This window comes from Hyperolius riggenbachi, chromosome 8 (assembly GCF_040937935.1).
Source record: "Hyperolius riggenbachi isolate aHypRig1 chromosome 8, aHypRig1.pri, whole genome shotgun sequence".
Lineage (NCBI taxonomy): Eukaryota > Metazoa > Chordata > Amphibia > Anura > Hyperoliidae > Hyperolius > Hyperolius riggenbachi.
In genome coordinates, this window is record NC_090653.1 from 30,181,883 (window position 1) to 30,192,614 (window position 10,732).

The following is a 10,732-nucleotide window of genomic DNA, read 5'->3' on the forward strand; positions in this document are numbered from 1 at the left end:
TCATACTGTGCCTGTCCCCTCCCCTGCTTACACCTCTCATACTTTGCATGTTCCCTCCCCTGCTTACACCTCTCATATTGTGCATGTCCCCTCCTCTGCTTACACCTCTCATCCTGCGGATGTCTCCTCCCCTGCTTACACCTCTCATACTGTGGATGTCCCCTCCCATGCTTACACCACTCATACTGTGCATGTCCCCTCCCCTGCTTACACCTCTCATACTGTGCATGTCCCCTCCCCTGCTTACACCTCTCATACTGTGCATGTCCCCTCCCCTGCTTACACCACTCATACTGTGCATGTCCCCTCCCCTGCTTACACCTCTCATAATGTGCATGTCCCCTCCCCTGCTTACACCTCTCAAACTGTGCATGTCCCCTCCTCTGCTTACACCTCTCAAACTGTGCATGTCCCCTACTCTGCTAACACCTCTCATACTGTGCATGTCCCCTCCCCTGCTAACACCTCTCATACTGTGGATGTCCCCTCCCCTGCTTACACCTCTCATACTGTGCATGTCCCCTCCCCTGCTTACACCTCTCATACTGTGGAGTTCCCTCCCCTGCTTACACCACTCATACTGTGCATGTCCCCTGCCCTGCTAAAACCTCTCATACTGTGCATGTCCTCTCCCCTGCTTACACCTCTCAAACTGTGCATGTCCCCTCCTCTGCTTACACCTCACATACTGTGCATGTCCCCTCCCTTGCTTACACATTTCATACTGTGCATGTCCCTTCCCCTGCTTACATGTCTCATACTGTGCATGCCCCTTCCTCTGCTGACACCTCTCATACTGTGCATGTTCCCTCCCCAGCTTACACCTCTCATACTGTGCATGTCCCCTCCCGTGCTTACACCTCTCATACTGTGCATGTCCCCTCCTCTGCTTACACCTCACATACTGTGCATGTCCCCTCCCCTGCTTACACCTCTCATACTGTGCATGTCCCTTCCCCTGCTTAAATGTCTCATACTATGCATGGCCCCTCCACTGCTGACACCTCTCATACTGTGCCTGTCCCCTCCCCTGCTTACACCTCTCATACTTTGCATGTTCCCTCCCCTGCTTACACCTCTCATATTGTGCATGTCCCCTCCACTGCTTACACCTCTCATACTGCGGATGTCTCCTCCCCTGCTTACACCTCTCATACTGTGGATGTCCCCTCCCCTACTTACACCACTCATACTGTGCATGTCCCCTCCCCTGCTTACACCTCTCATACTGTGCATGTCCCCTCCCCTGCTTACACCTCTCATACTGTGCATGTCCCCTCCTCTGCTTACACCTCACATACTGTGCATGCCCCCTCCCCTGCATACATGTCTCATACTGTGCATGTCCCCTCCTCTGCTGACATCTCTCATACTGTGCATGTTCCCTCCCCTGCTTACACCTCTCATACTGTGCATGTCCCCTCCCCTGCTTACACCTCTCATACTGTGCATGTCCCCTCCCCTACTTACACCTCTCATACCGTGCATGTCCCCTCCTCTGCTTACACCTCACATACTGTGCATGTCCCCTCCCCTGCTTACACCTCTCATACTGTGCATGTCCCTTCCCCTGCTTACATGTCTCATACTGTGCATGGCCCCTCCCCTGCTGACACCTCTCATACTGTGCATGTCCCCTCCCCTGCTTACACCTCTTATACTGTGCATGTTCTCTCCCCTGCTTACACCTCTCATATTGTGCATGTCCCCTCCTCTGCTTACACCTCTCATACTGTGGATGTCTCCTCCCCTGCTTAAACCTCTCATACTGTGGATGTCTCCTCCCCTGCTTACACCTCTCATACTGTGGATATCCCTCCCCTGCTTACACCTCTCATATTGTGCATGTCCCCTCCTCTGCTTACACCTCTCATACTGCCGATGTCTCCTCCCCTGCTTATACCTCTCATACTGTGCATGTCCCCTCCTCTGCTGACACCTCTTATACTGTGCATGTTCCCTCTCCTGCTTACACCTCTCATACTGTGCATGTCCCTTCCCCTGCTTACACCTCTCATACCGTGCATGTCCCCTCCTCTGCTTACACCTCACATACTGTGCATGTCCCCTCCTCTGCTTACACCTCTCATACTGTGCATGTCCCTTCCCCTGCTTACACCTCTCATACTGTGGATGTCCCCTCCCCTGCTTACACCTCTCATACTGTGCATGTCCCCTCCTCTGCTTACACCTCACATACTGTGCATGTCCCCTCCCCTGCTTACACCTCTCATACTGTGCATGTCCCTTCCCCTGCTTACACCTCTCATACTGTGCATGGCCCCTCCACTGCTGACACCTCTCATACTGTGCATGTCCCCTCCCCTGCTTACACCTCTCATACTGTGCATGTTCCCTCCCCTGCTTACACCTCTCATATTGTGCATGTCCCCTCCTCTGCTTACACCTCTCATACTGTGGATGTCCCCTCCCCTTCTTACACCTCTCATACTGTGCATGTTCCCTCCCCTGCTTACACCTCTCATACTGTGCATGTCCCCTCCCCTGCTTACACCTCTCATACTGTGCATGTCCCCTCCCCTGCTTACACCACTCATACTGTGCATGTCCCCTCCTCTGCTTACACCTCACATACTGTGCATGTCCTCTCCCCTGCTTACACATCTCATACTGTGCATGTCCCTTCCCCTGCATACATGTCTCATACTGTGCATGTCCCCTCCTCTACTGACACCTCTCATACTGTGCATGTTCCCTCCCCTGCTTACACCTCTCATACTGTGCATGTCCCCTCCCCTGCTTACACCTCTCATACTGTGCATGTCCACTCCCCTGCTTACACCTTTCATACTGTGGATGTCCCCTCCCCTGCTTACACCTTTCATACTGTGCATGTCCCCTCCCCTGCTTACACCTCTCATACTGTGCATGTCCCCTCCCCTGCTTACACCTCTCATACTGTGCATGTCCCCTCCCCTGCTTACACCTCTCATACTGTGCATGTCCCCCCCCCCCTCTGCTTAAACCTCTCATACTGTGGATGTCCCCTCGCCTGCTTACACCTCTCATACTGTGCATGTCCCCTCCTCTGCTTACACCTCTTGTACTGTGGATGTCCCCTCCCCTGCTTACACCTCTCATACTGTGCATGTCCCCCCCTGCTTAAACCTCTCATACTGTGGATGTCCCCTCCCCTGCTTACACCTCTCATACTGTGCATGTCCCCGCCTCTGCTTACACCTCTCATACTGTGGATGTCTCCTCCCCTGCTTACATCTCTCATACTATAGATGTCCCTTCCCCAGCTTACACCTCTCATGATGTGCATTTCCCCTCCCCTGCTTACACCTCACATACTGTGCATGTCCCCTCCCCTGCTAACACCTCTCATACTGTGCATGTCCCCTGCTTACACCTCTCATACTGTGCATGTCACCTCCCCTGCTTACACCTCTCATACTCTGCATGTCCCCTCCCCTGCTAACACCTCTCATACTGTGCATGTCCCCTGCTTGCACCTCTTATACTGTGGATGTCCCCTCCTCTGCTCACACCTCTCATACTGTGGATGTCCCCTCCCCTGCTTACACCTCTCATACTATAGATGTCCCCTCCTCTGCTTACACCTCCCATACTGTGCATGTCCCCGCCCCTGATTACACCACCTATACTGTGGAAGTCCTTGGCAAGTTTTGTTGCACCATATGAATTTTTATGTATGGAAGGTATGGAAGGAAAGTCTGATGATGAGGCAAGTCCTCTCCCGCATCATCTCTTGATTGTAAGACTAGCTATAGTAATTTTTCATAGATTGGACATTAAAGTTAATAAAAAACAACAAATTGAATTAATGGACACTTGAACTGAGAGGGTATAGAGGCTGCCATGTTTATTTCTTTTTAAACAATACTAGTTATCTGGTATCCTTTGGCTGCAGTAGTACTATCTGGATCACACACCTGAAAAAGAGACAGATCTCTCTCTTATTGAATTTTGGAGGAAACGCCTTGTGACGATGCTTCCGCCACCTCATCGCATCCTTCTCTGCCCCCCTAATGTAATTGTGTCGCCCTGCCCATGCATTTATATTTTACCTGTCCACAGTCGCCCACCATAGTGCCCATCCATCTCCCGCTGCTGCATTGCCTTCCCACGTGGCTACTGGCATATAGCACTAGGGGCGTTTGGGACTTCACACACGCTACATGCAATATGCCGGCAGTCAGTGAGGCATGAATGCAGTAAGGGAAGATGGATGGGCACCACGGTGGGTGACGGGGGAAGGGGGAGAGGTAAAGTTTACATTTACATTAAGGGACGCAGCACCAGAGGTTCTGTCTCATTCATCACCCCGATATCGTACGCCACACACCTGACCAACCACATGGGCCCGAGATTTCACAGCATGTCTGATTGATACATTTATTTGACCAATTTCGGGCCAAAATTGGGACCAACTGGTCGAAATTGGTTAAAACGTTGATCAGGCATGCTTGCGCTGGCAGCAATTTGCATCTGATTTAATGTTATTATCAAATCGATTCGTTGATTTGCTACCAAATCCCCAGATGTATGGCCAACTTAAAAATATTAGGGCTAGCTCACACTACGAATGCAAAATGCAAATCGTGACTGTCACCGAATTTGTATCATGATTTTGCCACGATCTGCATTGTGATACCCGTCACGTTGTGATTTTGATCAAATTCAATAATTTTTCAAAAAGACCTTATAGTTTTTGAGAAAATAAATTTTAAAGTTTCAAAGGAAAATAGTATACATTTAAATGCGGTAAATGACAGTTAATGTATTTACCGCATTTACATGTATACTTTTTCCTTTGAAACTTTCTTTGAAACTTTAAAATCGATTTTCTCAAAACTACAAGGTGTTTTTGAAAAAAATGTTTTGTTCTTTTTTACATATCATGCAAATTTGTTTTTTTATAGCATATAAGGGGGCTTTGCTATTAACTGCTAAAGTTGGCCGGTTTTCAGGTAACATATTATGCAAATCTGGTGTTTATAGCATATAAGGGGGCTTTGCTAATATCCACCAAAGTCGGTGGGTTTTGTCAGTTTTTAATCACGAATACTTTTTCATTTGAAACTTGAAAATTAATTTTCTCAAAAAGTTCTTTTTGATTTTTTTTTTAAGTTGTAGCCACTGATCACCTTTTTAATCCATGCAATTTTGGTGATTGTAGCATGTATGGGGGATTTGCTATTAACGCTAAAGTCAAATCCGTGATTACGCCCTTGATCACGGATTCTACATGTAATCACAGCTAAAATCCGAGTCGAATTCGGAGCTCCGATTCAAATCCGGATCACGATCATGGTGTATCCGGATTTTGATTCTGCCGTGGCCGGATTTACTCAAATTTGCAATTGGGGGTATCCAGCATCACTGTTGGTGACACAGGACAGGTAATGTATAAATGCACACACTGGTGGTACATTTATACATTGGGGCAACAGCGTCCGAGGTTTTTCGCATTTGTTGCTTATTCTGATATCCCTCACTGTTACCACCGCGCACCTCATCGACCACACCGGCCCCGACATTTTGCACTAGGGGGCAGCAGAGAGGCAACAGATGGGCAGGGGCATAGCAATAGGGATTGCAGAGGTTGTGACCGCATCGGGGCCCTTGGGCCAGAGGGGCCCCGAAGGGCCATCACTCAACTGCAATATTAAGCTCTCTATTAGTCCTGTGCTCATAATAATGACTTCTAGAGATACCTTGAATAGTGGTAATCATTAACTAGCTGTTACCCATCCCCTTCTAGCACCTCTGACACTGTAGTTGCCATTGGCAGGTTTTGGTGCGCCGTATCAATTGTTATGTATAGAATGCTTGGGGGGCCCCATTGTAAAACTTGCCTCGGGGCCCACAGCTCCTTAGTTCCGCCACTGCAGATGGGGCAGATGCAGCAGAGATTTCGGGCTTGATTCATTAAGCAGCGCAGCTTAATGTTGTGTAGTGCGCGCTATGCATGCCTTACATAGCAGCGCTGGCCGCCATGTAAGGAGTGTGCCTCCCTTAGTTAGAGCTGGAACCCACTAGAGTGATTTTGTGAGCATTTATGGAGCGATTCAAACCGCTAGCGATTATCCCTAAATGCTCAGCTAATGTTAATGGATGGGCCAAATCCCACTGGAGCGAATGTGATTACGAAATCGCAAAACGCAGGACATGCAGCATTTTTTGAGTTTAGCGTTTCTGCAATGTAAATTATATAAACGCTGGCGTAATTGCTCAGAGAGATTTTGCTAGCGTTTTCAAATGACTGCACACTGTAAAACAATTAAAATTAATTGAAAGGACCAATCAAAATTAAAAACGCTAATCGCTAGTTCTGATTGAACTCGATGGACGTATGTCTTTTTTCAACCCAAATAACTATGTAACTATGTAACTAATCGCTACACAAGCTGACACTTTTTATAAACGCTACCAAAATCGCTCATGAAATCGCTTACAGACCGTTCATATAAAACGCTAGTGATTGCGATTAGCGATAGCGTTTTGTAGTGGGTCCCAGGCCTTAGGCGCATTGCTTCCTTAGCAATGCACATAACTTTAACTGCTGGTGGCCCTGCTCCTGTGAAGTATCATTACCGCAATACTTCACTCGTGGCCGCTACTGTATTAATTTAAATTGTTATGTAAAATTGTAAAAATGTAAAATTCCAGTGAAGTATCGCGGTAATGGTACTTCACAGGAGCAGGACTGCCCACAGTTAATGTTACGCACATTACTAAGGACGCAATGCGTGTAACTAAGGAAGGAACGCTCCTTACATGGCAGGGTGCTCTACTGTAAGGCATACATAGCGTGCACTACACAACATTAAAGAGAATCTGTACTCTAAAATTCTTACAATAAAAAGCATACCATTCTATTCATTATGTTCTCCTGGGCCCCTCTGTGCTGTTTCTGCACTCCCTGCTGTGATCCTGCCTTGTAATTGCCAGTTTTATGCAGTGTTTGCAAACAAAAGACATGGCATGTGATAGGCTGAGAGGATCTCAGTCTGTGACTCATACAGAGCCTGCAGGGGGCCTGGAGAGGGTGTATATAGCTTCTATCCTATCACAGCAGAGCAGCACATTCCTGCCTGAGTGCCTGAACCCGACAAAGCCGTCAGAGGAAAGAAGATTAGATTATATAACAGAGATAATACAGCCACTGTGCAACTAGGAAAGGCTGCAGTAAGACAGACCACATTAGATCAGGCATAGGAACTTATTGGATAAAAAGAAATAAGGCAGAAAATTTTGTTACAGAGTCTCTTTAAGCTGCGCGCTGCTTTAGCTGCTTTTGATTATTCAAGCTCCTCATGCTGAAATTTATCAGAATCGGCCTGCGGTGTAAGGGCAGCTGACAGATCTCTCTCTCTCCCTAATAAGATTGGATCAGAGAGAGAGAGATTTGTCTCTTGGTTGAATCTGCCCATTATCACTGGATGTAAGGCCACCTTTAGGATGTACCTAGGTCAGTATTGGCTAACCTTGGCACTCCAGCCATGGTGGAACTACAAGTCCCCTGAGGCATTGCAATACTCTGACAGCTCTAACCATAACTCGGGGAGGCAGAGGCATGATGGGATTTGTAGTTTTGTCACAGCTGGAGTGCCAAAGTTAGCCATCACTGAGGTCCTAGGTAATACCAGCAGTATAGTACACTCCGCTAGTGCTGAATGCCTTTACAGTTATACTAAAGTACATACCAGCTGGCTGGACCACTTACCTCTTATGTGTGTCTGGCCTCTTTAACCATTTATGCCTCCAGGACGTAGTTCCTACGTCCAGGAGGCCACGTGCGCCTCCGCGCACTCCCACGGGCGTGCACGCGCGCGACCGGCCCGCTTTCTGTTAGCCAGGCAATCAGTGAATCGGGCTATGGTGCCGATCACTGATTCCTCTCCCCTGCAGAAAAAGCAACAGCTTCTCTCGGAAGCTTCGCTTTATCTGGCTTTAAGCGTCCATTTAAGCGTATCTTACGCTTAGAGTGACGTCATGTAAACAAACTCATGGCTGCCATCTTGTGGCCAAAAAGTAAAACTACAACTAAATGTAAAAAAAAATAAAAATGCACATATATTTACCCCAAACAAATACTATTTACATCCCACCCTCCCAAAAATACCCAAATAAAATGTTTAATATATATAAAAAAAAAATTACAATTAAAAAAAACAAAACATGTAAATATTTACCTAAGGGTCTAAACTTTTTAAATATCAATGTAAAGATGAAATAGTTCTATTTTTTTTACTTTTAAACTTGTAAATAGTGATGGATGCAAAACGGAAAAAATACACCTTTATTTCCAAATAAAATATTGTCGCCATTCATTGTGAAAGGGACATAATTTAAATGGTGTAATAACCGGGACAGATGGGCAAATACAATACGTGAGTTTTAATTATGAAGACATGTATTCTTTTAAAACTATAATGGCTGAAAACTGAGAAATAATGATTTTTTTCCATTTTTTTCTTATTCTTCCTGTTAAAATGCTTTTACAGTAAAGTGGCTCTTAGCAAAATGTACCACCCAAAGAAAGCCTAATTGGTGGCGGAAAAAACAAGCTGTAGATCAATTCATTGTGATAAGTAGTGATAAAGTTATAGGCTAATGAATGGACGGTGAACATTGCTCGGATGCATAAAGTGAAAACAACTGAAGGCTGAACTGGTTAAAGAAGAACTGTCGTGAAAATCTTAAAATTTAAAATACATACAAATAAGAAGTACGTTTTTCCAGAGTAAAATGAGCCACACATTACTTTGCTCCTATGTTGCTGTCACTTGCAGTAGGTATCAGAAATCTGACATTACCGACAGGTTTTGGGTTAGTCCATCTCTTCATGGGGGGTTCTCAGCATGGCCTTTATTCTTTATAAAGACATTCTCTGAAAAAGATTTATATAATGATGCTGGCCAGCTTCCCTGCTCGCTGCACATTTATTTGGCAGTTGGATAGGGCAACTGCCATTCACTAAGTGCTCTTAAAAATAAAGAAATCCCTGAGAACCCCCTATGAGAAGACGGGCTAGCCCAAAACCTGTCGGTAATGTCAGATTTCTACTACCTACTGTAAGTGACAGCAACATAGCAGAAAAGTAACTTATGGCTTGTTTTACTCTGGAAGAAACATACTTCTTATTTGGATATGTTTACATGTATTTTAAATTTTAAGATTCAATACCAATACATCTGACTGTAATCCAAGGCAGAATCTATGTGATCCAAAACAAAGTCTGTACAATAGCGAGCGACATCTGCTGGTCTGTGTGTCTACCGTGGATCACTTGCACTTCTGGGTACCTACCTTCTCTGTTCTCCACCAACATACAAATCCACCGCCTGTCCGATCACTGCTGGCTGAGACACAACTGTGACTGCAGTGGCCTGGGTTTCATTGGTATTAAACCCCTCCCCCAACTGCCCCATCCAAGCAGGTGGTATGTACTCATCTTCACAGGGGTGTCAACCAGGATAATCTATGTACCATAACTATATTGAAGAGCAATCGCCTAGCATAAGCCTGGTGGGGCAGATCCTCTTCCTCTCTTGAAGAATCCTGTATTTCCTGCAAAGTGTAAGCCTGGTGGGGCAGAGCCTCCTCCTCTCTTGAGGTATCCTGTGTTTCCTTCAGACTGTAAGCTTGGTGGGGCAGATTCTCTTCCTCTCTTGAAGTACCTGGATTTCCTGCAAAGTGTAAGCCTGGTGGGGCAGAGCCTCCTCCTCTCTTGAGGTATCCTGTGTTTCCTGCAAAGTGTAAGCCTGGTGGGGCAGATCCTCTTCCTCTCTTGAGGTATCCTGTGTTTCCTTCAGACTGTAAGCTTGGTGGGGCAGATTCTCTTCCTCTCTTGAAGTACCTGGATTTCCTGCAAAGTGTAAGCCTGGTGGGGCAGAGCCTCCTCCTCTCTTGAGGTATCCTGTGTTTCCTGCAAAGTGTAAGCCTGGTGGGGCAGATCCTCTTCCTCTCTTGAAGTATCCTGTGTTTTCAGCACACTCTGAGCCCGGTGGGGCAGATCCTCTTCCTCTCTTGAAGTATCCTGTGTTTCCTGTAGACTGTAAGCCTGGTGGGACACAGATATCTTCGTCTCCTGCTCGCTATCCTGTGTCCGCTCCTTTCCTAAATAGTAAACCTGACTGGACAGGAACTTCTAGCTCTGAAAATGTCTCTTGTTTCCTGCAAAGTTTTATACTGCAGAGGTTTCCATAGCAGGTGGCTACATTTCTGAGAAGTTGTTACACCAGTTTGCCTGGCTGAGATAATGACTGTGGCGAAGAGGGCTTTGGTCACCCTAGGGGCAAGATCAGATCTCTTCTTCAGGTGTATCTGAGGTGACATGTGATATAATGACATAAACATGTGCATGTACAGTGCTAAACATATTAACCTGTTAACGACCACTCCATGCCAATTGGAACAGATACGGCGGCAGCCCCAGGACCACTCAACGCCAATTGACGTCAGGTCCTAGGGGCAGAGGGATCGCACGCATCCTCCTCTCCGTCATCAGTCTCCCAGCAGCAATCGCCGCTAGGAGACTGTTAGATGGAAAAAAAAGCTGTCTATTTACACACTGCGTGTAGTATATTAGTATGCAATTGAAAAAAGAAATTTCAATAAATTACTACTCACAAAAGGAGGTTGCAAGAGCAACCAACCGTAGGAAGCAGGTGGAGACCATAAACCCGACTCCACTCGGGGTAGTCCCAGCCGGGACCTGGATGTGGTCGCTCTCCTT

The 10,732-nt window shown here is 46.5% G+C and overlaps 1 protein-coding gene across 3 annotated transcripts in view; it reads right to left on the reverse strand.

The window, feature by feature from the left end:
• LOC137528068 (carbohydrate sulfotransferase 6-like) overlaps positions 1-10,202 on the reverse strand; it is a 35,987-nt gene extending 25,785 nt beyond the window's left edge. For all 3 annotated transcript variants that reach the window (XM_068249319.1, XM_068249320.1, XM_068249318.1), the window contains exon 1: positions 9,304-10,202. In XM_068249319.1, the coding sequence (XP_068105420.1) occupies positions 9,304-9,425 (122 nt within the window). In that variant the 5' untranslated portion in view covers positions 9,426-10,202. The remainder of the gene's footprint in view (positions 1-9,303) is intronic.
• Between the last annotated feature and the right edge of the window lie 530 nt (positions 10,203-10,732).